This window comes from Bombina bombina, chromosome 7 (assembly GCF_027579735.1).
Source record: "Bombina bombina isolate aBomBom1 chromosome 7, aBomBom1.pri, whole genome shotgun sequence".
Lineage (NCBI taxonomy): Eukaryota > Metazoa > Chordata > Amphibia > Anura > Bombinatoridae > Bombina > Bombina bombina.
Genome location: NC_069505.1, coordinates 177,323,728 through 177,351,009, shown reverse-complemented (window position 1 = coordinate 177,351,009; position 27,282 = coordinate 177,323,728). Strand labels below are relative to the sequence as shown.

Here is a 27,282-nt window from a genome sequence, read left to right as displayed (position 1 = left end):
TGTTGTCTTTTCTCCAGGAAGGCCTGGAGAAGGGTTTGCCTTTCAGTAACCTGAAGGGTCAGATCTCTGTGCGATCTATTTTGTTGCACAAGCGTCTGGAGGACGTGCCAGATGTGCAATCCTTTTGCCAGGCCTTGGTCAGAATCAGGCCTGTGTTTAAATCTGTTGCTCCACCTTGGAGTCTTAATCTTTTTCTTAAAGTTTTGCAACAGGCTCCGTTTGAGCCAATGCATTCCATAGATATTAAGTTATCTTGGAAGGTTTATTTCCTACTTCGATCTCTTCTGCTCAGAGTTTCTGAACTCTCAGCTTTGCAGTGCGATTCGCCTTATCTCGCATTTCATGCAGATAAGGCAGTTCTTCTTACCAAGTTTGGTTTTCTTCCTAAGATGGTTTCAGATAGAAATATTAATCAGAAGATTGTTGTTCCTCCTTCTCAAAAAGAACGTTTGTTGCACAACTAAGATGTTGTGCAGGCTCTTCTTATATTCTATTTGCAGGCGACTAAGGACTTTCGTCAGTCTTCTGTATTGTTTGCTTTTCTGGGAAACGCAGAGGTCAGAAGACTACTGCCACTTCTTTCTCTCTGGTTGAGAAGTATTATTCGTTTGGCATATGAGACTGCTGGGCATAAGCCCCCTGAGAGAATTACAGCTCATTCCACTAGGGCTGTTTCTTCTTCTTGGGCCTTCAAGAATGAGGCCTCTGTAGAACAGATTTGCAAGGTTGCGACTTGGTCTTCTTTGCACACTTTTTCTAAATTTGATACTTTTGCTTCGATTGAGGCTTCTTTTGGGAGAAAGGTTCTTCAAGTTGTGTGGTGCCTTCTGTTTAGGTTCCCTGTCTTGTCCCTCCCTTATCTGTGTCCTTTAGCTTGGGTATTGATTCCCAACAGTAATTGATAATCCCGTGGACTCACCGTATCTTAGGAAAGAAAACAAAATTTATGCTTACCTGATAAATTTCTTTCTATCCGGATACGGTGAGTCCATGGCCCCGCCCGTTATTTAAGACATTTTTTTTTTTTTTTATCTCAACCTCAGGCACACCTCTACACCTTATTTCCTTTCTCTCCTTTTTCCTTTGGTCGAATGACTGGGGATTGTTGGGGAGGAAAGTGATACTTAAAGGGCCATGATACCCAAATGTTGAAACACTTGAAAGTGATGCAGCATAGCGGTAAAATGCAGACTAGAAAATATCACCTGAACATCTCTATATAAAAAAGAAAAAAGTTCCTCAGTAGCCACATCCCATTGTAAAGGACTTCTAAGCAGCAAATCAGTATGTCTGTCCCAGGACAGCTAAGGGAGTGAGCTTTATCAACACATCTTATTTCCCAATTCAGTTTAAGGAAGTTTACTATGAAATCTCATGAGTTAAGTCAAATCTCATGAGATCACAGTAAAAGAGTTCATGACCTCAGCACTTTTGATGCTGACTGACTTTTTTTTTTTACCTGCAGCTGGGCAGCAGCTAAGTAACTTTTTACACAGAACTTACTCTGCTGAGCTGAGGAAGTTGTGAGGTAAAACATATTTTTTTACATAGAGATGCTCTGGTGATATTTTCCTGTCAGCTTTTTAGTTATACTGCATCAGTTTTAAGTGATTTAGCATATGAGTATTATGTCCCTTTAACAGCTTTGCTGTGGTGCTCTTTGCCGCCTCCTGCTGACCAGGAGTGATATTCCCAACAGTAATTGATGATCCCGTGGACTCACTGTATCCGGAAATAAATTTATCAGGTAAGCAAAAATTTAGTTTTCTTTAAAAAATACTAAAATTAAATTTAATTTAAAGAGACATAAAACCCAACATTTTTCTTTCATGATTTAGGTAGAACATCCCATTTTAAATAACTTTCTAATTTACTCCTATTTTATTATTGGTTGTGGTTTATATGTTTGGCTCATGAATGCTGCTTTGGGGGGTTCACTTTTAAATGAAGGGGTTTTATGTATTAGAGCCAATGCTTTTCATACTTTGTACATTGGGATTTTATGCTAAATCAATCTTTCTCTCTGCAGACTCTTGTGATAAGAGACTGGTGGATGTGTATGATGATTAGTGTAATGTTTGAGTTCCTGGAATACAGCTTAGAACATCAGCTGCCCAACTTCAGCGAGTGCTGGTGGGATCATGTAAGTAAAGATGTTTATACATTACCAGAATTGATTCAATTCACAGGTTTAATTCTCTCTCCTTCTCTCTTTTTCTCTCCTGATATATGGTGAGTCCACGGCTTGAGTAATTACTGTTGGGAATATCACTCCTGGCTAGCACGAGGAGGCAAAGAGCACCACAGTTAAACTGCTAAGTATCATTCCCTTACCCACAACCCCCAGTCATTCTCTTTGCCTTCTGTGCATGGAGGAGGTCAAGTTTAGGTGTCTGAAGAAATTTTTTTATTTCATCTACAAGCAAGTTTTGGGGTATAGCCATATTCCACATCATTCCTTGCAGTCGGGTAGTGGTGGCAGCTTTAAAGCAGTTGGAACTTGTAAAGAGGTACTTACTGCATTTTCTTTACAATTGCTACCCTAGTTTAGAAAGCGAGAATTTTTTCTTCCAATTGGGGAGACAATGCACTTAACAAATTAAGATGCAGCTTTTTTATTGGGACATAGATAATCCTGTTGTATGGGTTACACTGGGGCATGAAGCAGACACTGTAGGATGTGTGAGACTAACATTTAAACTCTTAAAGACTAATAAAAACATTTTACCCTTTGTTTATTTTCTGACACACATTTACTTAATAAAACAATACAAGTTTAAACTGAAAGTAAGGCTGAATTTTCTATTTCAGCAGCTTATTCATTTCCCCTTTGCTGTAAAATAAAACGATGCAACATTTGAAACTGTCAGGTTTGATAAAACGGTTATTTCTTTCATGTAATTGGCAAGAGTCCATGAGCTAGTGACGTATGGGATATACATTCCTACCAGGAGGGGCAAAGTTTCCCAAACCTCAAAATGCCTATAAATACACCCCTCACCACACCCACAAATCAGTTTTACAAACTTTGCCTCCTGTGGAGGTGGTGTAGTAAGTTTGTGCTAGATTCTACGTTGATATGCGCTCTGCAGCAGGTTGGAGCCCGGTTTTCCTCTCAGCGTGCAGTGAATGTCAGAGGGATGTGAAGAGAGTATTGCCTGTTTGAATTCAATGATCTCCTTCTACGAGGTCTATTTCATAGGTTCTCTGTTATCGGTCGTAGAGATTCATCTCTTACCTCCCTTTTCAGATCGACGATATACTCTTATATATACCATTACCTCTACTGATTCTCGTTTCAGTACTGGTTTGGCTTTCTACTACATGTAGATGAGTGTCCTGGGGTAAGTAAGTCTTATTTTCTGTGACACTCTAAGCTATGGTTGGGCACTTTTATATAAAGTTCTAAATATATGTGTTTAAACATTTATTTGCCTTGATTCAGGATGTTCAACATTCCTTATTTTCAGACAGTCAGTTTCATATTTGGGATAATGCATATGAATAATTCAATTTTTTCTTACCTTAAAATTTGACTTTTTTTCCTGTGGGCTGTTAGGCTCGCGAGGGCTGAAAATGCTTCATTTTATTGCGTAATTCTTGGTGCGGACTTTCTTGGCGCAAAAATTTTCTTGTCATTTCCGGCGTCATACGTGTCGCCGGAAGTTGCGTCATTTTTTGGACGTTTTTGCGCCAAAAAATGACGGCGTTACCGGATGTGGCGCCATTCTTGGCGCCAAAAGCATTTAGGCGCCAAATAATGTGGGCGGCTTTTTTGCCGCTAAAAAATTTGAGCGTCATTGTTGTCTCCACAATATTTAAGTCTATTTATTGCTTCTGGTTGCTAGAAGCTTGTTCATTGGCATTTTTTTCCCATTCCTGAAACTGTCATTTAAGGAATTTGATCATTTTTGCTTTATATATTGTTTTTTCTATTACATATTGCAAGATGTCTCAGATGGACTCTGAATCAGAAGCCACTTCTGGAAAAACGCTTAACTGAGTTTCAGTTCTACCAAAGCTAAGTTCATTTATTTTAAATGTTATAAATGTTTATCTTTAGCTATGGTTTGTAATAAGTTATTATGTTATACTTTTACATGCGGATTACATTAATATTTATCCTTTATATATTTTCTTTTCTTACAAGAATATTTTGAAGACTTATAAGAAATATTTTTCTGATTCTATGTTAAAGGCTTTGTCTGACTTCGTGCCTTCTAATAAAATTTTTAGGTCTTTTTCACTTCTTTTTTAATTATTGAAGTTTCAAATGACCAACATACTGATTTATCCTTCTCTGATGATGTTTTTTTCTCTTTCAGATATTGACACTAACAAATCTACTTTTTTATTATTTTGCTATTATTAAAGTACATTTGTTCTTTGTTGAAAAGGTGTTGATTATTTTGGATATTAAGGTAACTAGTTCTTTAAGACTAGCTGACATTATTTCTGCCTATTTATTTCTTCTGTGTTTTCAGAGGTTTTCTTTCCAATTCCCTATACTAGGGAATGGAATAGGCTGAGAATTTTCTTTTATTCCTTCTTCAAAGGTTTTAAACTATATTCTTTGCCAGCAGTTAAACTCAATTTGGAGGGTTCTCCAATTTATTGGGGCTATCTCTAATTCTACTTATTATGCTATTGTTTCTATAGCAAAATAGTATTTTCCTTTAGATAGTTGTATCTTATTTATGGAAAATTTAGTTTCAGGTACTTTCTTGGTCCTGTGATTTATTTGGATATTGCAATTGCTTCATTTTCTGTTTACTTTAAGATCAAGTATCAGATTATGATTTATTTTAGCATTGTTAAAGGGACAACATTTACTAGACTAGGTGCTGTTGCATTTGTCTTGTTGTTTTGCATTTATTGATTATACAAGTCCACTGTATTGGCTGGTCCTTTAATCTGGACTATCATGCTAATAATTTCATTTGTGTCTTCATTTTATTGAATATTTTCGCAAATGAGGGTTAATCTATGTCTTTAGCTTTTTTAGCTAGAAGAATTTTGTGATTTAAAAAAAAATAAAAATCCATATTTCTTTTGTTCTCAGATAATAAATTATTTGTTTTATAATTGAATTCTTAACTGTTACTCTGGGCTTCAAGGTTGAGTTCTAAGACTAAAACTTTAAGCTTATACTGGTTTGGTTGTTCTTATTAAGGAACGAATTCCTGAGTTCTTTCCCAAGTAACATGTCTATATTTGGAGTTCGAAATCAGCTCCCTAATTTTGCGATGTACGTGCCGTATTCCAGCTTGGCTGGTAAGGGGCAGGTTAAGGCTTCTTTGAAATTTCTTTTGATTTTATTCCAGTAAGGCTAACACTTTCTTTAACTGTGTTTCTGTCCTATATATTTTGGGTACTGTTGAAGCATGGCTGGGCACCCATGGGGTTCAAGCGCTGCTTAGACCTGGAATCTTCTGGGGTATTTCTTCCAGTTCCTTTTGAGGAACCGGGTTTTGGAGTTTTATTCAAACTATTTTGCCTTTTTATGGTCATTGATAGCATTATTTGTTTTCATTAGATACAATAAATGCATATTTTCATTTTTCTGTTTTCATTCAGATTATTTTCTGAGGATGCGGAATCTCATATGATTCACTTACTCTTCAGGACATAGTTAGAGGATCTTCTTTTCAAAAGCTCTTGATTCCTCACACAAGGGTCACCTTTTTTAGGTTTCCAGATAGTTTGTGTCACTGTCCTTGTCTCTATCAGACAAGGGATAATGTTATGGGTTCCGTCTATCGGTACATTTAGTCTCTATTATTTCCTTCAGTTGCTATATATGCATAGAAGTTTTAGTTCTTAGGCCACAGCATTGGATTCAATTCCCTTTGCTCATTTTCACTAGAAGGAACCTTTCCAGTCTTTTATAAGTGTTGTTTCTTCAAGAACATGGTTGGAGGATCAATTTACCAAAAAGTTTGTTTGATTCCTCTGACAAGGGTAACCTTTTTAGGTTTCCTGATAGATTCAGTGTTCTTGATTCTGTCTGACGGACAAGAGGCGTCTGAAATTGGTTTCAGCTTATCGAAACCTTCAGTCTCAATCTTTCCCTTCGGTAGCCTTATGCATGGAAATTCTAGGTCTTATGACTGCTGCATTGGATGCGATCCCCTTTGCTCGTTTTAACATGCGACCTCTTCAGCTCTGTATGCTGAACCAGTGGTGCCGGGATTATACAAAGATATCTCAATTAATATCTTTAAAACCGATTGTTCGACACTCTCTGACGTGGTGGACAGACCACCATCGTTTAGTACAGGGGGCTTCTTTTGTTCTTCCAACCTAGACTGTGATCTCAACAGATGCAAGTCTGACAGGTTGGGGAGCTGTATGGGGGTTTCTGACAGCACAAGGGGTTTGGGAATCTCAGGAGGTGAGATTACCAATCAACATTTTTGGAACTCTGTGCAATTTTCAGAGCTCTTCAGTCGTGGCCTTCTAAAGAGAGAGTCGTTGATTTGTTTCTAGACGGACGATGTCACAACCGTGGCATATGTCAATCATCAAGGAGGAACTCACAGTCCTCTGGCTATGAAAGAAGTCTCTCAAATACTTGTATGGGCGGAATCCAGCTCCTGTCTAATTTCTGCGGTTCATATCCCAGGTTTAGACAATTGGGAAACTGATTATCTCAGTCGCCAAACTCTACATCCGGACGAATGGTTTCTTCACCCAGAGGTATTTCTTCAGATTGTTCAAATATGGGCGCTTCCAGAAATAGATCTGATGGCTTCTCATCTAAACAAGAAGCTTCCCAAGTATCTGTCCAGATCCAGGGATCCTCAGGCGGAAGCAGTGGATGCATTGTCACTTCCTTGGAAGTATCATCCTGCTTATATCTTTCCGACTATAGTTCTTTTTCCAAGATTCTAAAGGAACGTTAGTTTATTCTGCTGGTGGCTCCAGCATGGCCTCACAGGTTTTGGCATGCGGATCTTGTCCGGATGGCCACTTGCCAACCGTGGACTCTTCCGTAAAGACCAGACCTTCTATCGCAAGGTCCTTTTTTCCATCAGGTTCTCAAATCCTTAAATTTAAAGGTATGGAGATTGAACGCTTGATTCTCAGTCATAGAGGTTTCTCTGACTCTGTGATTAATACTATGTTACAGGCTCGTAAAACTGTATCTAGGAAGATATATTATCGAGTCTAGAAGATTTACATTTCTTGGTGTTTTTCTCATCATTTTTCTTGGCATTCTTTTAGAATTCCTAGAATTTTACAGTTTCTTCAGGATGGTTTGGATAAGGTTTGTCTGCAAGTTCCTTGAAAGGTCAAATCTCTGCTCTTTCTGTTCTTTTTTCACAGAAAGATTGCTAGTCTTCCTGATATTCATTGTTTTGTACAAGCTTTGGCTCGTATAAAACCTGTTAAATCAATCTCTCCGTCTTGGAGTTTGAATTTGGTTCTGGGGGCTCTTCAAGCTCCTCCGTTTGAACCTATGCATTCGCTGGACATTAAATTACTTTTTTGGAAAGTTTTGTTTCTTTTGGCCATATCTTCTGCTTGAAGAGTTTCTGAATTATGTGCTCTTTCTTGTGAGTCTCCTTTTCTGATTTTTCATCAGGATAAGGCGGTGTTGCGAACTTCTTTTAAATTTTTATCTAAGGTTGTGAATTCTAACAACTTTAGTAGAGAAATTGTGGTTCCTTCATTGTGTCCTAATCCTAAGAATTCTAAGGAAAAGTCGTTGAATTCTTTGGATGTAGTTAGAGCTTTGAAATTTTATGTTGAAGCTACTAAGGATTTCCGAAAGACTTCTAGTCTATTTGTTATCTTTTCCGGTTCTAGGAAAGGTCAGAAGGCTTCTGCCATTTCTTTGGCATCTTGGTTAAAATCTTTGTTTCATCATGCCTATGTCGAGTCGGGTAAAACTCCGCCTCAAAGGATTATAGCTCATTCTACTAGGTCAGTTTCTACTTCCTGGGCGTATAGGAATGAAGCTTCAGTTGATCAGATTTGCAAAGCAGCCACTTGGTCTTCTTTGCATACTTTTACTAAATTCTACCATTTTGAGGTGTTTTCTTCTTCTGAAGCAGTTTTTGGTAGAAAAGTACTTCAGGCAGCCGTTTCAGTTTGATTCTTCTGCTTATAATTTCAGGGTTTTTTTCATTATAAGATTTAAACTTTATTTTGGGTGTGGATTTTTTTCAGCGGAATTGGCTGTCTTTATTTTATCCCTCCATCTCTAGTGACTCTTGCGTGGAAGATCCACATCTTGGGTAGTCATTATCCCATACGTCACTAGCTCATGGACTCTTGCTAATTACATGAAAGAAAACATAATTTATGTAAGAACTTACCTGATAAATTCATTTCTTTCATATTAGCAAGAGTCCATGAGGCCCACCCTTTTTGTGGTGGTTATGATTTTTTTGTATAAAGCACAATTATTCCAATTCCTTATTTTTTTATGCTTTCGCACTTTTGTCTTATCACCCCACTTCTTGGCTATGCGTTAAACTGATTTGTGGGTGTGTTGAGGGGTGTATTTATAGGCATTTTGAGGTTTGGGAAACTTTGCCCCTCCTGGTAGGAATGTATATCCCATACATCACTAGCTCATGGACTCTTGCTAATATGAAAGAAATGAATTTATCAGGTAAGTTCTTACATAAATTATGTTTTCTGGTACTCGGTGTACCAGAAAACTATTTTTAGTGCCTCTGTCGCAGCAGTAATTTGAGCTCGGCAGTTGCGGTCACATAACCAGCTTTACTTCATTACATTTCTGAGGAAAAAGTTGTTTGTTAAATGTTTTAACTTTTCTCACATAATTTTAGCTGGGGATCGATCCTAATCATTGGCTTATTTTAATTGAATATTACAATCTTTGAAACTTATCTGTACAAGTTTATTTACTGTTTCACAACATATCTGATATGGAGCAAGGACCTGCTCTCATGAATTCATGCTTATTATTAGATGCACAAATTGCTGCTCCTATGCAATTTTGTTGTTCGTGTGTCAAGAAAACCTTGCAAAATAAAGGTAACATTTTTGAGCCTAATGTCTCTCAGGGTGATGCTGTTAAAATAATACCTCAGCTTTCTCGTTCTACGTCCCAAGCCTCAATGGCGTCACATGCAGTGCCCTGCAGTTCCTCTAACTCCTAGTGGAGTTCATTTTAAAGCAGAAATTGCTGCCCAGGTATCTTCAGCGGTATCTGGGACATTTGCTGTCATTCCCAGATTACAGGAAAAACACAAGCGGTAATCTAGAAATTCAGAAAGTAAGGTGCCTGTCCTCAGTTCTGCTTCCCAAGTTGCCCTTTCTCATAAGTCTTATGAGGAAGATATATTGGAACTTTTTGAGGGTGAAATCTCAGATTCAGACATTATAATTCTTGCTTCTGAGGTGGTATCCTTCAGATTTAAGCTTGAACACCTTTGCGTATTGTTAAATGAGGTTATAGCTCCTTGTCGTTGTCACTCCTAAGAAATCTAGTAAACTTAATGGTTTCTTTGATGAACCTTCCACTTCGGAGGTTTTTCCTGTGCCGGACCGTGCTAGGGAGATTATCTCACAGGAATGGGAGAAACCAGGGGTGTCTTTTTTCCCCCGTCTCCTATCTTGAAGAAAATGTTTCCTGTCGAGGGCTCCATTAAAGACTTATGGTATACTGTACCCAAAGTTGAAGGGGCCATTTCCACTCTGGCTAAGAGAACCGCTATTCGTATTGAGGATAGCTGCTCTTTTAAGGATCAGATGGACAAGAAGCTGGAGGCTTATTTGAAAAGATTTATGTTAATCAAGGTCTCCAGTGGCAACCTGCAGTGTGTATTGCCACCGTGACTAGTGCGGCATCTTATTGGTTTGAAGCCTTGTCTGATTCTCTTCAAGTAGATACTCCCTTGGATGAAATTCAAGATAGGACTAAAGCTCTTGAGTTGGCCAATCCCTTTATTGCAGATGCCATTTTACAAATTGTTAGACTAGGAGCTAAAACATATATTTTCTCTGTCCTAGCCCGCAGAGCGTTAATGGTTGAAATCCTGGTCTGCGGACGTTTTCTCTAAAGTCAAGCTTCTAGCGATTCCTTACAAGGGCAAAAAAATGCTCTCTGATATTATGGGTGGAAAAGGGTCTTTTCTACCTCAAGACAAGAAGAATAGGCCTAGAGGACGTCAGAGTAATTTTTGTTCCTTTCGTAACAGCAGAGGAAAGCCTTCCCCTTCTTCCAAGCAGGAAAAACCCAATCAGTCTTGGAACAAGGGGAAACAATCAAAGAAACCCGCAGCTCCAAATCAGCATTAAGGGTTTGCCCCCGATCCGGGATTGGATCAGGTGGGGGGCAGACTTTCTCAGTTCTCTCAAGCCTGGATACGAGATGTCCCAGATCCCTGGACTGTGGATATAGTATCCCAGGGTTAAATTTGAATTCAAGACTTTTCCTGCCAGAGGCAGATTCCTTCTCTCAAGATTATCTGCAGACCAGATAAATAGAGGCGTTCTTGAAATGTTTACAACATCCTTTCCTCCCTGGGAGTGATAGTTCCGGTGTGGAACAGGGTCTCAGGTTCTACTCCAACCTATTTGTGGTTCCCAAAAAAGAGGGAACTTTCCGTCCCATTCTAGACTTTAGGTGTCTAAACAAGTTTCTCAAAGTTCCATCCTGTAAGATGGAGACTATATATGCTTTCTGGACAAACATTTCCAGTTTGTGGACCCTTCCATTTGGTCTAGCCACGGCTTCCAGAATTTTTTCAATGGTTCTGGGGGCTCTTTTGGCAGTGATCCGTTTTTGTGGAATTGCTGTGGCACCCTACCTGGACGACATATTGGTTCAGGCGCCATCTTTTCAACTAGCAAAATCTCTCACAGAGAGATTTTTTCTTCGTTCCCACAGATGGAATGTAAATCTTGAAATAAGCTCCCTTTCCCCTGCTACAAGAGTAGTGTTCTTAGGGACCATAATAGATTCTCTATTGATGAAGATTTTTCTGACAGAGGTTAGAAAAAACAATTATCTCTTGCCTCTCTTTTCAGGCTTCTGCTCATCCTTCAGTGGCTCAATGTATGGAGGTAATTGGTCTGATGGTGGCTTCCATAGACATTCCTTTTTGCTCGATTCCATTTGAGAGCTCTCCAGTTGGGCATGCTCAGACAATGTAATGGAGACCATGCGGATCTATCTTAGAGAATAGTTAGATCAGTCGTCAAGGGATTCTCTCCCATGGTGGATTTCTCAGGAACATCTGTCTAAGGGCACATGCATTCGGAGACCTTCCTGGGTGATCGTGACCATGGAAGCCGGCCTCCTGGGGAGCAGTCTGGAACTCGTTAAAAGCTCAGGGCCTTTGGACTCGGTAGGAGTCTGCTCTTCCCATCTACATATTAGATTTGAGGGCGATTTTTACAATGCTCTATTGGCTTGGCCTCAGTTGTCCTCAGCCCAGTTTATCAGGTTCCAGTCAGACAACATAACCTCTGTGGCTTACATCAATTACCAGGGAGGAACTCAGAGTTCCTTAGCCATGAAGAAGGTTACTCAGATTCTTCAGTGGGCAGAGACCCACAATAGCTGTCTATTTGCCATCCACATTCCAGGAGTAGACAACTTAGAAGCAGATTTTGTGAGCAGACTTTTCATCCTGGGGAGTGGGAACTCCATCCGGAGGGGTTTTCCAGCTTAGTCCTCAAATAGTGGGTGCCGGAGTTAGATCTGATGGCGTCCCTTCAGAATGCCAAGGTACGGTTCAAGGTCAAGAGATCCGCAGGCCGTTCTGATAAATGCTCTGGCGGTTCCTTGGGTTTTCAGGTTGGCATACTCCTCCCTTTGCTTTCCTTCCATGAGTCATTGCTCGTATCAAACAGGAGTGGGCGTCAGTGATTCTAATAGCCTAATTCTAATAGTGATTCTAATAGTCTAATAGCAGGATCTGGTTTGCCGACCTAGTGGAGATGTCATCTCTCCCACCTTGGAGACTACCTCTGAGGTAGGACCTCCTGGTTCAGGGTCCCTTCCTTCATCCAAATCTCGTTTCTCTGAAGCGGACTGCTTGGAGATTGAACGCTTAATTCTGTCTAAGCGTGGTTCTTCTGAGTCGGTCATTGAGACCATGATTCAGGCTCGCAAGCCTGTTACTAGAAAGATTTACTATAAGATATGGCGTAAATATCTTTATTGGTGTGAATCCAAGGGCTACTCTTGGAGTAGAATTAGAATTCTTAGAATTGTATCTTCATGAAGGCCTGGAGAAGGGTTTTTGAAGAGAAGGGTCAGATTTCTGCTTTATCAGTTTTACTACATAAACGTTTGGCGGATGTGCCAGATGAAATCTTTTTGTCAGGCTTTGGTCAAAATCAGGCCTGTCTTTAAGTCTTTTGCTCCTCCTTGAAGCCTTAACCTTGTTATTAAAGTTTTACAGCTGGCTCCGTTTGAGCCGTTGCATTCCATAGACATTAAGTTGTTATCTTGGAAGGTTTTTTTCTTGTTGCTATCTCTTCTGCTCGAACAGTCTCGGAACTCTCAGCTCTGCAGTGTGATTCCTCTTATCTTATTTTTCATGCCAATAAGGCGGTTCTTCGTACTTAGTTAGGTTTCCTTCCTAAGGTTGTTTCTAATAGAAATATCAATCAGGAAATTGTTGTACCCTCTCTGTGTCCCAATCCTCCTTCTTCCAAAGAACGTTTGTTACACAATTTGGATGTTGTACGTGCTCTTAAATTCTACTTACAGACGACTAAGGATTTTCGCCAGTCCTCTTAGGAAAGAAAAACAAAATTTATGCTTACCTGATGATAAATGTATTTCTTTCCGGATATGGTGAGTCCACGGCCCCACCCTTTATTTTAAGACGGTTGTTCTTTTGACTATAACCTCAGGCACCTACTACACCTTGTGTTACTCCTTTTTCTCCATTTCCTTTTGGTCGAATAACTGGGGGTTGTGGGTAAGGAAGTGATACTTAGCAGTTTAACTGTAGTGCTCTTTGCCGCCTCCTCCTGCTGGCCAGGAGTGATATTCCCAACAGTAATTACTCAAGCTGTGGACGTACCATATCTGGAAATCTCTCTTTCAGTTCTATTTTGATCCTTTCAAACATTCTGGTTTTCCTTTTGGGTTTTCTGTTAACCTGAATATACTATGTAGGAGCACTTATGTAGCACTCAGGAAGGATAAGACTTTGAGGAGGTAGTTTAGGGCTAAAAAGTTCTTAATATCTTTCATATTCCTCAACTCAAATTGTGCAGTCAGTGTTATAGGTTATGGGGATGTGACCGTGACCACTATAGGTGCCAAGGATGCATGCTTTGTAGTGACAGAACAGTATGTTACACTTGTGTGTGTGTGTTTTTCTGCTAATGGTTACACTTCTATTTCCGTTACTTCCAAGTTTTGCTATACCTGAAACAGAGAAGGGGCTAATCAAGCAACCTCTCTCCTTGTTCTTCTGTTACTAAACAAAAACAAAATAGTTTCTTGCTTTTCTTGCAGTGGATAATGGATGTGCTGGTTTGCAATGGACTTGGGATTTACTGTGGTATGAAGACACTAAAATGGCTTTCCATGAAGCCTTATCAATGGCAGGGTCTCTGGAATATTCCTACATACAGGTTTGTTTCTTAAAAGGTGGGGGGTTTTTTGTTTGCATTTTTTGTTTAGTTTAGTTTTTTTGTTCGGGGGTGTTATTTTTCTCCTAAGATATGGTGAGTCCACGGCGTCCTCATTTACTGTTGGGAATATCACTCTTGGCCAGTAGGAGGCGGCAAAAGAGCACCACAGCCAAGCTGTTACTATTATAGTAAAGTAATAGACATTCATGATTTAGACAGAACATACGATTTTAAACAACTTTTTCAATTTACTTCTATTTAATTTGCTTTCTTCTCTTGTTATCCTTTGCTGAAAGGTTTATCTAGGTAAGTTCAGGAGCAGCAAAGAACCTAGGTTCTAGCTGCTGATTGGTGGCTGCATATATATACCGATTGTCTTTGGCTCTCCCATGTATTCGGTTAGAACCAGTAGTGCATTACTGCTCCTTCAACAAATGATACCAAGAGAATGAAGCAAATTTGATAACAGAAGTAAACTGGAAAGTTGTTTAAAATTGTATGTTCTATTTAAATTATGAAAGAAAAAATTTGTGTTCCATGTCCCTTTAACCCCTTAACATGACACGTCGTACAGGGTAAGTCATACAAAAACTGGTCTTTAAAGACCAAAGACGTACCCTGTACGTCGTCAGGGATTTTAAGCGGCTGGAAGCGATCCTGATCGCTTCCAGCCGCTATCAAGGTATTGCCATGATGCCTCGATATTGAAAAAGGTTTTAGATTTAAAAAGCCATATTTGTTTGTGAAGTGGGTACTGGCAGACAGCGGCCAGTACCCAAAATGGTAAAAAATAGTTAGGGGGGGGGAGGAGATCAGGGAGGTTGGGGACTAAGGGGGATCCTACACAGCAGAATATGATTTTTAAAAAAAACTTATTTTAGAAATGGCAGACTTTCTGCTAGTACTTAAGATGGCGGGGACAATTGTGTGGTGGGGGAGGGAAGAGAGCTGTTTGGGAGGGATCAGGGGGTGGGATGTGTCGGGTGGGAGGCTGATCTCTACACTAAAGCTAAAATTAACCCTTCAAGCTCCCTAATTAACCCTGTCACTGCTGGGCATAAAACAAGTGTGGTGCGCAGCTGCATTTAGCGGCCGTCTAATTACCAAAAAGCAATGCCAAAGCCATATAAGTCTATTTCTGAACAAAGGGGATCCAAGAGAAGCATTTACAACCATTTCTGCCATAATTGCACAAGCTCTTTAAAAATTCAGTGAGAAACCCAAAGTTAGTGAAAAAGTTAACTATTTGTTTTATTCTATTGAATTTGTCGGTGAAATGGTGGAATTAAATATGAAAATGGGCCTAGATCAATACTTTGGGTTGTCTACTACACTAACCTAAAGCTAAAACCTAATTAACCCCTTCACTGCTGGTCCTAATAAAAGTGTAGTGCTTAGTGGCCTTCTAATTACCAATAAGTAATGCCACAGCTATAAATATCTATTTCTGAACAAAGAGGATCCCAGAGAAGCATTTACAACCATTTGTGCCATAATTGCACAAGCTGTTTGTAAATAATTTCAATGAAAAACCTAAAGTTCGGAAAAAGGGAATGATTTTTATTTGATCACATTTGGCGGTGAAATAGTGGCATGAAATATACCAAAATGTACCTAGATCAATACTTTGGGTTGTCTACTAAAAAATATATATACATGTCAAGGGATATTCAGGGATTCCTGACTGTTGTCAGTGTTCCAATGTAACTATAACCAATTTTGAGGGGGAAAAAATGGTTTGGAAATAGCAAAGTGCTACTTGTACTTTATTGCCCTATAACTTGCAAAAACATGTAAACATTTGGTATTTCTAAACTCAGTACAAAATTGTGTTTTGTTTTTTTTCATCATATTTTATATTTTTTTTTATGGTAAATGATAAGATATGATAAAAATAATGGTATCTTTAGAAAGCCCATTTCATGGCGAGAAAAATGGTATATAATGTGTGGGTACAGTAAATGAGTAAAAGGAAAATTACAGCTAAACACAAACACAGCAGCCCTGGTCCTTCAGTGAAAGAAATTGAAAAATGGCCTTGTCCTTAAAGGGACAGTACACTGTAAAATTGTTTTTCCATTCATATATTTTAAATGACTTGTTATACCAACTGAAGAGTATAAAATATTTGAGAAATTCCATTTTCATGCTTATTTGTGTATATGAAGTAGCTGATTTCTCTTGTAAAGGTGTATCCAGTCCACGGGTTCATCCATTACTTGTGGGATATTCTCCTTCCCAACAGGAAGCTGCAAGAGGACACCCACAGCAGAGCTGTCTATATAGCTCCTCCCCTAACTGCCACCCCCAGTCATTCTCTTGCAGCTCTCGACAAGAAAGGAAGTATCAAGAGATATGTGGTGACTTAGTGTAGTTTTTACCTTCAATCAAAAGTTTGTTATTTTTAAACGGTACCGGCGTTGTACTGTTTTACTCTCAGGCAGAAATTAGAAGAAGAATTCTTCCTGGAGGTTTGATGATCTTAGCGGTTTGTAACTAAGGTCCATTGCTGTTCTCACACATAACTGAAGAGTATGGAAAGAAAACTTCAGTTGAGGGGGACGGTCTGCAGATCACCTGCTTTGAGGTATGTTCAGTATATTTTTTTCTAGAGAGATAAGGTCTAGAAAATGCTGACAGTGCCTGGTATATTTGAGGTAAGCCTGATACAGTGATTTAACAGCGACTGGGATCATGCTTGCAAAGAAGGGTAATATTCATGTTGATACTCATATTACTTAGTGTAAAAACGTTTGCATGTTTTATAGAAAAAACGTTTTTTCTCTGAGGGTGATAAATCTTTATTTGGGGCCTAGTTTTCCACATGGCTTGTTAGATCACTCCTAGGAGTACTTTTTTAAGGCCCTCTGACATTGAGTGCATGGTGGGAGGGGCCTATTTTCGCGCACTTTATGCGCAGTTGAAATTCAGACTGAGACATCCAGCTTCCCTAAAGGAGTCCTCTGGCATCTAGGACCACTATAGAGGGTTTTTTTCCTGCAAAAATCGTGTTTAAGGGCAGGTAGGAGCCACAGCCGAGCTGTGGCAGTGTGTTTGACTGTTTTTTTTAACGGTTTTACCGTTTTTTTAATACGGTTTGGGGCCTAAGGGGTTAATCATCCATTTGCAAGTGGGTGCAATGCTGCTTTAGTCTTTTATACACACTGTAAAAATTTCGTAGAGTTTACTACTTTTTAACACTGTTTTGCAGTTTATGTGGTAGTTTTTTTTCTCTTAAAGGCACAGTACCATTTTTGTTTAATTGCTTTTTCACATTTATTAAAGTGTTTTCCAAGCTTGCTGGTCTCATTACTAGTCTGTTAAACATGTCTGACATAGAGGAAACTCCGTGTTCATTATGTTTAGAAGCCATTGTGGAACCCCCTCTTAGAATGTGTGCCAAATGCACTGACCTTTCTATAAGTTATAAAGACCATATTATGGGTTTTAAAGATTTATCACCAGAGGTTTCTCAGACTGACAAAAGGGAGGTTAAACCACCTAGCTCTCCCAATGTGTCAGAACCTATTTCTCCCACGCAAGTGACGCCAAGTACATCTGGCGCGTCCAATGCGTTTACCTTACAAGACATGGCGGCAGTTATGAATCGTACCCTCACAGAGGTATTGTCCAAACTGCCAGGGTTACAAGGAAAGCGAGACAGCTCTGGGGCTAGAACAAATACAGAGCTTTCTGACGCTTTAGTAGCTATGTCTGATATACCCTCACAATGTACAGAACCCGAAGCAGGAGAGCTTCTATCTGTGGGTGACATTTCTGATTCAGGGAAGGCGTTACTTCAGTCTGACTCTGAAATGACAGCATTTAAATTTAAGCTTGAACACCTCCGATTGTTGCTCATGGAGGTTTTAGCAACTCTGGATGACTGTGACACCATTGTAGTCCCAGAGAAATTGTGTAAAATGGACAAATACTTTGCAGTGCCTGTTTACACTGATGTTTTTCCAATCCCTAAGAGGTTTTCAGAAATTATTACGAAGGAATGGGATAGACCAGGTGTACCGTTCTCTCCCCCTCCTGCTTTTAAAAAGATGTTTCCCATAGATGCCGCTACACGGGACTCGTGGCAGACGGTCCCTAAGGTGGAGGGAGCAGTCTCTAGCTAAGCGTACAACTATCCCTGTCGAGGACAGTTGTGCTTTTCTAGATCCAATGGATAAAAAATTAGAGGGTTTCTTTAAGAAAATCTTTATACAACAAGGTTTTATTCTCCAGCCTCTTGCATGCATTGCCCCAGTCACTGCTGCAGCGGCTTTCTGGTTCGAGTCTCTTGAGGAGGCTCTACAGGTGGAGACCCCATTGGATGATATCCTAGACAGGCTTAAAGCTCTTAAGTTAGCCAATTCATTTATTTCTGACGCCGTTTTTCATTTAACAAAGCTAACGGCTAAGAATTCAGGTTTTGCCATTCAGGCGCGTATGGCGCTATGGCTTAAATCCTAGTCAGCTGACGTTACTTCAAAGTCTAAGCTTCTCAACATAGCCTTCAAAGGGCAGACCCTATTCAGGCCTGGACTGAAGGAGATCATTTCTGATATTACTGGAGGAAAAGGCCACGCCCTTCCCCAGGACAGGTCCAACAAATTAAGGACCAAACAGATTAATTTTCGTTCCTTTCGAAACTTCAAGAGTGGCGCAGCTTCAACTTCCTCTACTGCAAAACAAGAAGGAAATTTTGCCCAGTCCAAGCCAGTCTGGAGACCTAACCAGGCTTGGAACAAGGGAAAGCAGGCCAAAAAATCTGCTGCTGCCTCTAAGACAGCATGAAGGAGTAGCCCCGATCCGGGACCGGATCTAGTTGGGGGCAGACTTTCTCTCTTTGCCCAGGCTTGGGCAAGAGACGTCCAGGATCCCTGGGCTCTGGAGATCGTTTTCCAGGGATATTTTCTGGATTTCAAAGGCTCATCTCCAAAGGGGAGATTTCATCTCTCAAAATTATCTGCAAACCAGATAAAGAAAGAGAGGCATTCTTACGTTGTGTTCAAGACCTTCTGGTTATGGGAGTGATCCACCCAGTTCCAAGGGAGGAACAGGGGCAGGTCTTCTATTCAAATCTGTTTATAGTTTCCAAAAAAGAGGGAACTTTCAGACCAATCTTGGATCTCAAGATCCTAAACAAATTTCTCAGGGTCCCATCCTTCAAGATGGAGACTATTCAAACCATCCTACCTATGATCCAGGAGGGTCAATATATGACTACCGTGGACTTAAAGGATGCTTATCTTCACATTCCGATACAGAGATCATCATCGGTTTCTCAGGTTTGCCTTCCTAGACAGGCATTACCAGTTTGTGGCTCTTCCCTTCGTTTTAGCCACAGCACCAAGAATCTTTACGAAGGTTCTAGGGTCCCTACTGGTGGTTCTAAGGCCACGAGGCATAGCAGTGGCTCCTTACCTAGACGACATTCTGATACAGGCGTCGAATTTTCAAATTGCCAAGTCCCATACGGACATTGTTCTGGCATTCCTGAGGTCTCATGGGTGAACGAAGAAAAGAGTTCTCTCTCCCCTCTCACAAGAGTTTCCTTCCTAGGAACTCTGATAGATTCAGTACAAATGAAGATTTTTCTGACAGAGGTCAGGTTGTCAAAGCTTTTAACTTCCTGCTGTGCTCTTTTTTTCCACTTCTCAGCCGTCAGTGGCTCAGTGTATGGAAGTAATCGGCTTAATGGTAGCGGCAATGGACATAGTTCTGTTTGCCCGCCTACTTCTCAGACCACTGCAACTTTGCATGCTCAATCAGTGGAATGGGGATTACACAGATGTGTCCCCTCTGCTACTGGATCAAGAGACCAGGGATTCTCTTCTCTGGTGGCTATCTTGGGTCCATCTGTCCAGGGGAATGAGCTTCCGCAGGCCAGAATGGACTTTAGTGGCGTCAGATTCCAGCCTTCTGGGCTGGGGCGCAGTCTGGAACTCCCTGGAGGCTCAGGGTTCGTGGACTCAGGAGGAAGCCCTACTTCCGATAAACATTCTGGAACTAAGAGCGATATTCAATGCTCTTCAGGCTTGGCCTTGACTAGCTGCGGTCAGGTTCATCAGATTTCAGTCGGACAACATCACGACTGTAGCCTATATCAACCATCAGGGGGTACAAGGAGCCCCCTGGCGATGTTGGAGGTTTCAAAGATAATTCTATGGGCAGAGGTTCATTCTTGCCATCTCTCAGCTATCCATATCCCAGGAGTAGAGAACTGGGAGGCGGATTTCTTAAGTCGGCAGACTTTTCTTCCGGGGGAGTGGGAGCTCCATCCGGAGGTATTTGCCCAGTTGATTCAACTATGTGACAAATCAGAACTGGATCTCATGGCGTCTCGTCAGAACGCCAAGCTTCCTCATTACAGGTCCAGGGATCCCAAGGCAGCGCTGATAGATGCTCTAGCAGCGCCCTGGTCCTTCAACCTAGCTTATGTGTTTCCACCATTTCCTCTGCTCCCTCGTCTGATTGCCAAGATCAAGCAGGAGAGAGCTTTGGTGATTTTGATAGCTCCTGCGTGGCCACGCAGGACTTGGTATGCAGATCTGGTGGACATGTCATCCTTTCCACCATGGACTCTGCTGCTGAGGCAGGACCTTCTACTTCAAGGTCCTTTCAAACATCCAAATCTAATTTCTCTGCTTCTGACTGCTTGGAGATATAACGCTTGATTCTATCAAAGCGTGGTTTTTCCAAGTCGATCATTGATACCTTAATTCAGGCTCGAAAGCCTGTCACCAGGAAAATCTATCATAAGATATAGTGTAAATATCTTCATTGGTGTGAATGCAAGGGTTACTCATGGAGTAAAGTCAGGATTCCTAGAATCTTATCCTTTCTCCAAGAGGGATTGGAGAAAGGATTGTCTGCTAGTTCCTTAAAGGGGTCAGATTTCTGCTCTGTCTATTCTTTTGCACAAACGACTGGCTGAGGTTTCAGACGTTCAGGCGTTTTGTCAGGCTTTGGTTAGAATCAAGCCTGTGTTTAAACCTGTTGCTCCGCCATGGAGTTTAAATTTAGTTCTTAAAGTTCTTCAAGGGGTTCCGTTTGAACCTTTGCATTCCATAGATATTATTAAACTTTTATCTTGGAAAGTTCTGTTTTTAGTAGCTATCTCCTCGGCTCAAAGAGTTTCGGAGTTATCTGCTTTACAGTGTGATTTCCCCTTATCTAATTTTCCATGCAGATAAGGTAGTTTTACGTACCAAACCTGGGTTTCTTTCTAAAGTGGTACCTAATAAGAATATAATCCTTCCTCTAAGAAGGAACGTCTATTACACAATCTTGATGTAGTTCGTGCTTTAAAGTTTTATTTACAAGCTACAAAGGATTTTCGTCAAACATCTGCTTTGTTTGTTGTCTACTCTGGACAGAGGAGAGGCCAAAAGGCTTCGGCAACTTCTCTTTCTTTGTGGCTGAGAAGCTTAATCCGCTTAGCTTATGAGACTGCTGGCCAGCAGCCTCCTGAAAGAATTACAGCTCATTCCACTAGAGCGGTGGCTTCCACATGGGCTTTTAAAAATGAGGCCTCTGTTGAACAGATTTGTAAGGCGGCGACTTGGTCTTCGCTTCATACTTTTTCTAAATTCTACAAATTTGATACTTTTGCTTCCTCAGAGAGCTATTTTTGGGAGAAAGGTCTTACAGGCAGTGGTGCCTTCCGTTTAAGTGCCTGCCTTGTCCCTCCCTTCATCCGTGTCCTAAAGCTTTGGTATTGGTATCCCACAAGTAATGGATGAACCCGTGGACTGGATACACCTTTACAAGAGAAAACAAAATTTATGCTTACCTGATAAATTTATTTCTCTTGTGGTGTATCCAGTCCACGGCCCGCCCTGTCATTTTAAGGCAGGTGTTATTTATTTTTAAACTACAGTCACCACTGCACCCTATAGTTTCTCCTTTTTCTTGCTTGTCTTCGGTCGAATGACTGGGGGTGGCAGTTAGGGGAGGAGCTATATAGACAGTTCTGCTGTGGTTGTCCTCTTGCAGCTTCCTGTTGGGAAGGAGAATATCCCACAAGTAATGGATGAACCCATGGACTGGATACACCACAAGAGAAATAAATTTATCAGGTAAGCATAAATTTTGTTTTTGTGCTTTGAAACCACAACCTATTACAATGGGTTGAACTTAAAGGTTATATCAGATCTCATTATGTTCTAAGTTTGTGTAAACAGACTTGCTTACTTATCTTTTATTTGGCTGGAACACCAAAGCTCAATACATAGAGAGAACAATGGAAAATGATCATTTTATTACTTAACTATTCTGCATCCCACTGAGAGTGTAATCTCTTCTGCTGGCTGTGTATACTTAGGCTATTCAATAGCCTATAATCCAGTATTTGTTCAGTATAGGTGGCGATACCACAGGCTAAATCAGCTAGTTTAGATGCTGAAATAGGAGTAAAGGAGCTACTTGTAACCAATTTAATACACTCTAGCAGGTTAAAAAAATCATTTGGAATAATTTAAAGGGGAGAAAATTTTGGGTGAACTGTCCCTTTAAGGGGCTAATTATCACTCCCCTTCCCAGAAACCCCATTCATTCTCAGCTAAGCTGAGGTGTAGAGTTGTCTGAGGTGTTATTTTGGAGGCCATTGTTTATTTCAAGTGTCGTTTAAAATTTGAAGACGGTAACTATTTTTTTTGGGGGGGGCTATTTTCTAAATAAAAATATCAATTTTGTCTGTTGGTGATGGACCAAGAAAAGCTGCAAGATGTTAAATGTTTGTTTTGATGCTAATGTAGAACCACCAATCCCTTTCTGTTCCTCATGTATTGAGAACTTTATATTATAGGGATAGACTTTTTCCTGAGCCAACATTGTCTAAGGCAGATACTGTTCAGGAGTCTGACAATGTTCAAGATATGCAGCAGCTTTCTCCTCATATGTCCCAAAATGTAGCGTCCATACAGCCAGTGCCATGCTCTTTCTCTATTACTCCACCTGGAGTTACCTTGCAAGACATCGCTTCCCTAATATTAGTGGTATCTGATGCGTTGTCCGCTTTTCCCATGTTGCAGGGAAAGCGCAAGAGGAAATGTAATCAATCAGTGAATAAGGTTGCTGACGCAGTAGTGGCTATTCCGAATGTTTCTTCCCAGAAGCCTGAAGAGGAAGATACTTTGATAGAATGTGAGGGTGAAATCTCAGACTTAGTGTAATACCTTTATCTGATACTGAAGTTGTTTCTTTCAGATTTAAGCTTGAACACCTCCGTTTGTTACTTAAGGAGGTTTTAGCTACCCTGGACTACTCCAACACTACCGTCGTAGTCAATCCTCAGAAGTCTAGTAAACTAAACAAGTACTTTGAGGTGCCACACCATGGTGGAGGTATTTCCTGTACCAGATAGTGCTACAGAGATTATTGCTAAGGAATGGGAGAGACCAGTATCCCTTTTTCTCCTTCCCCTATATTTAAAAAGATGTTTCCTATAGCAGACTCTATCAAGAAGTCTTGGCAGACGGTACCCAAGGTGGAGGGGGCAATTTCCACGCTAGCCAAGAGAACTACTATTCCCATAGAGGATAGTTGTTCCTTTAAGGATCCTATGGATAAGAAGTTAGAGGGGTACTCGAAAATGTATGTACACCAGGGTTTTCAATGGCAACCCGTGGTTTGTATTGCTACTATCACTAATGCGGCCGCATACTGGTTTGATGCATTGTCTGATTCTATTCGGACAGACACTCCCCTCGAAGAAATCCAGGATAGGATAAAGGCCCTTAAGTTGGCCAACTCCTTTATTACGGATTCTTCCCTTCAGGTTATTAAGCTGGGAGCTAAGATTTCTGGTTTTGCCGTACTGGCCCGCAGAGCTTAATGGTTGAAGTCTTGGTCTGTGGATGTGTCATAAGTCTAAAGTTTTGGCGATTCTTAACAAGGGAATAACCTTGTTTGGGCCGGGTTTGACGGAAATAATTTCTGACATTACAGGAGGAAAGGGGGACACTTTCCTTCCTCAGGATAAGAGAAATAAACAAAAGGGACGTCAGAGTAATTTTCGTTCCTTTCGGAATTTCAAAGGAAATCCTTCCACTCCCTCTTCCAAGCAGGAGCAGTCCAATCCCTCCTGGAGGCCTAACCAGTCTTGGAACAAGGGAAAACAATTAAAAAAGCCTGCTATTGAATAAAAAACAGCATGAAGGGACCGGATCTTGGGGGGGGGGGGGGGGGCGGCAGACTTTCATTCTTCACTCAGGCTTGGGTTTGAGATGTTCAGGATCCTTGGGCGGTGGAAATAGTGTCCCAGGGTTACAAACAACAGTTCAAGACATTTTCTCCCAGGGGAAGGATTCTCCTTTCAAGATTATCTGTAGACCAAAAGAGAGGACTTCTTACACTGTTCGGGACATCTCCAACCTGGGAGTGATAGTTCCTGTTCCAATACAGGAACGGGGTCTGGTGTTCTATTCCAATCTGTTTGTGGTTCCCAAAAAGGAGGGAACCTCCAGACCAATTTTTAAGACTTCAGACCAAAGAGTCTAAAACAGTCTAAACAAATTCCTCAGAGTGCCATCCTTCAAGATGGAAACTATTTGTTCCATTCTTCCTTTGGTCCAAGAAGGTCAATTTATGACAACGGTGGATTTAAAGGATGTGTACCTGCATGTTCCCATCCACAGGGATCATCAAAAGTTTCTAAGGTTTGCATTTCTAGACAAACACTTCCAGTTTGTGGCTTCCATTCCGCCTTGCCACAGCCCATCATTTTTTCAAAGGTTCTGGGATCTCTGTTGGCGGTGCTCCGATTGCGGGGCATTGCAGTGGCGCCTTACCTTGATGACATTCTGGTTCAGTCGCCATCCTTTCAACAAGCAAGATCCCACACGGAAATGTTATCTTTCTCTTGTAAGATGTATCGAGTCTTAAGATTCATCCTTACTTGTGGGATATTCTCCTTCCCTACAGGAAGTGGCAGAGAGAGCACCCACAGCAGAGCTGTCTATATAGCTCCCCCCTTAGCTCCACCCCCCAGTCATTCTCTCTGCCTGCTTAACTGCTAGGAAGGACAAAGAGCTATGTGGTGACTATGTTAGTTTCTTTCATGTAATTAGCAAGAGTCCATGAGCTAGTGACGTATGGGATATACATTCCTACCAGGAGGGGCAAAGTTTCCCAAACCTCAAAATGCCTATAAATACACCCCTCACCACACCCACAAATCAGTTTTACAAACTTTGCCTCCCATGGAGGTGGTGAAGTAAGTTTGTGCTAGATTCTACGTTGATATGCGCTTCGCAGCAGGCTGGAGCCCGGTTTTCCTCTCAGTGTTGCAGTGAATGTCAGAGCGATGTGAAGAGAGCATTGCCTATTTGAATTCAATGGTCTCCTTCTACGGGATCTATTTCATAGGTTCTCTGTTATCGGTCGTAGAGATTCATCTCTTACCTCCCTTTTCAGATCGACGATATACTCTTATATATACCATTACCTCTACTGATTCTCGTTTCAGTACTGGTTTGGCTATCTACTATATGTAGATGAGTGTCCTGGGGTAAGTAAGCCTTATATTTTGTGACACTCTAAGCTATGGTTGGGCACTTTTATATAAAGTTCTAAATATATGTGTTTAAACATTTATTTGCCTTGATTCAGGATGTTCAATATTCCTTATTTCAGACAGTCAGTTTCATTATTTGGGATAATGCATATGGATAATAATTTTTTCTTACCTTAAATTTGACTTTTTCCTGTGGGCTGTTAGGCTCGCGGGGGCTGAAAATGCTTAATTTTATTGCGTCATTCTTGGCGCAGACTTTTTTGGCGCGAAAAAATTTCTTTGTCATTTCCGGCGTCATACTTGTCGCCGGAAGTTGCATCATTTTTTTTACGTTTTCGCGCCAAAAATGTCGGCGTCACCGGATGTGGCGTTATTTTTGGCGCCAAAAGCATTTAAGCGCCAAATAATGTGGGAGTCTTTTTTTGGCGCTAGAAAATGTGGGCGTCATTATTGTCTCCACATTATTTAAGTCTCATTGTTTGTTTGCTTCTGGTTGCTAGAAGCTTGTTCATTGGCATTTTTTCCCATTCCTGAAACTGTCATTTAAGGAATTTTATAATTTTGCTTTATATGTTGTTTTTTCTATTACATATTGCAAGATGTCTCAGATTGACCCTGAATCAGAAGCTACTTCTGGAAAATCGCTGCCTGATGCTGGATCTACCAAAGTTAAGTGTATTTGTTGTAAACTTGTGGTAACTGTCCCTCCGGCTGTTGTTTGTGATGAATGTCATGATAAACTTGCTAATGCAGATATTTCCTTTAGTAATGTTCCATTACCTGTTGCTGTTCCATCAACATCTAATACTCAGGGTGTTCCTGTTAACATAAGAGATGTTGTTTCTAAATCTATTAGGAAGGCTATGTCTGTTATTCCTCCTTCCAGTAAACGTAAAAGGTCTTTTAAAACTTCTCATTTTCCAGATGAATTTTTAGATGAACATCATAATTCTGATTCTGTTTCTGATGATGATTTGTCCGGTTCAGAGCATTCTGTTTCAGAAATTGACACTGATAAATCTTCATATTTATTTAAAATGGAATGTATTCGTTCTTTACTTAAAGAAGTCTTAATTGCTTTAGAAATAGAGGAATCTGGTCCTCTTGATACTAAATCTAAACGTTTTAAATACGGTTTTTTAAACCTCCTGTAGTTATTCCGGAGGTTTTTCCCGTCCCTGATGCTATTTCTGAAGTAATTTCCAGGGAATGGAATAATCTGGGTAATTCATTTACTCCTTCTAAACGGTTTAAGAAATTATATACTGTGCCATCTGACAGATTAGAGTTTTGGGACAAAATCCCTAAGGTTGATGGGGCTATCTCTACTCTTGCTAAACGTACTACTATTCCTACGGCAGATAGTACTTCCTTTAAGAATCTTTAAAGGGACCTATAACACCTTCAAAAAATCCTTTAAACTAACTTATACTGATAAATAATAACACACTACGCATGAATCTCTATTCTTGAGGGTCAGTTTACCTCAAACAGTTCAATTAGTGTCTTCAATCAAACTGCTGATCCAGCACTTGGTAAAACTATGTATGCCGCCATATTGCCACACAGGCACAGCAGTCATGTGATGAACATGGCATATACTTTTATTAATGAAGTCAGAGGATTATCAGAACACTCACTGTGGAGCTGTGTGAGTGCTACATTAGCTGTATATATTATTATATTTATCTTATGTGCTTCATAAAAAAACATTCAGTTTGTGAAGGCATTAAAATAAAAGTACTGCCATTTTTTTTTGCATTATAAATACATCTGCACTATTGTCTGCAGCCCAGCTCCAGGAATGCACAGTCACACCTCCGTGAACGGTTGTAAATTATCTTACAATACTACAGAGGGGAAGAAGGTGAGGGGGCATGTTCGTTGGAAGATAGCTCTGAAGTGAATAACTAATGTATGCACTGTTAGTTTTCCAGCTGCTAGTTACAACGGAACATGCCTCCTCCCCCTCCAGGAAGGAATGCATATATCCGTGAACAGTTTGATTTCTCATAGCAAACTCAGAGAGGGAGGGGAAGGAGGCATGTTCCGTTGTAACTAGCAGCTGAAAAACTAACAGTGCATACATTAGTTATTCACTTCAGAGCTATCTTCCAACGAACATGCCCCCTCACCTTCTTCCCCTCTGTAGTATGCTAAGATAATTTACAACTGTTCACGGAGGTGTG

General features: G+C 40.5%; 1 protein-coding gene across 2 annotated transcripts in view; it reads left to right on the top strand.

The window, feature by feature from the left end:
* The window catches only part of PTDSS2 (phosphatidylserine synthase 2), a gene marked incomplete in the record, with an annotated part of 329,198 nt that overhangs the window by 234,041 nt on the left and 67,875 nt on the right, over positions 1-27,282 (top strand). For both annotated transcript variants that reach the window (XM_053720438.1, XM_053720439.1), the window contains 2 exon segments: positions 2,030-2,143; positions 13,463-13,581. In XM_053720438.1, the coding sequence (XP_053576413.1) occupies positions 2,030-2,143; positions 13,463-13,581 (233 nt within the window).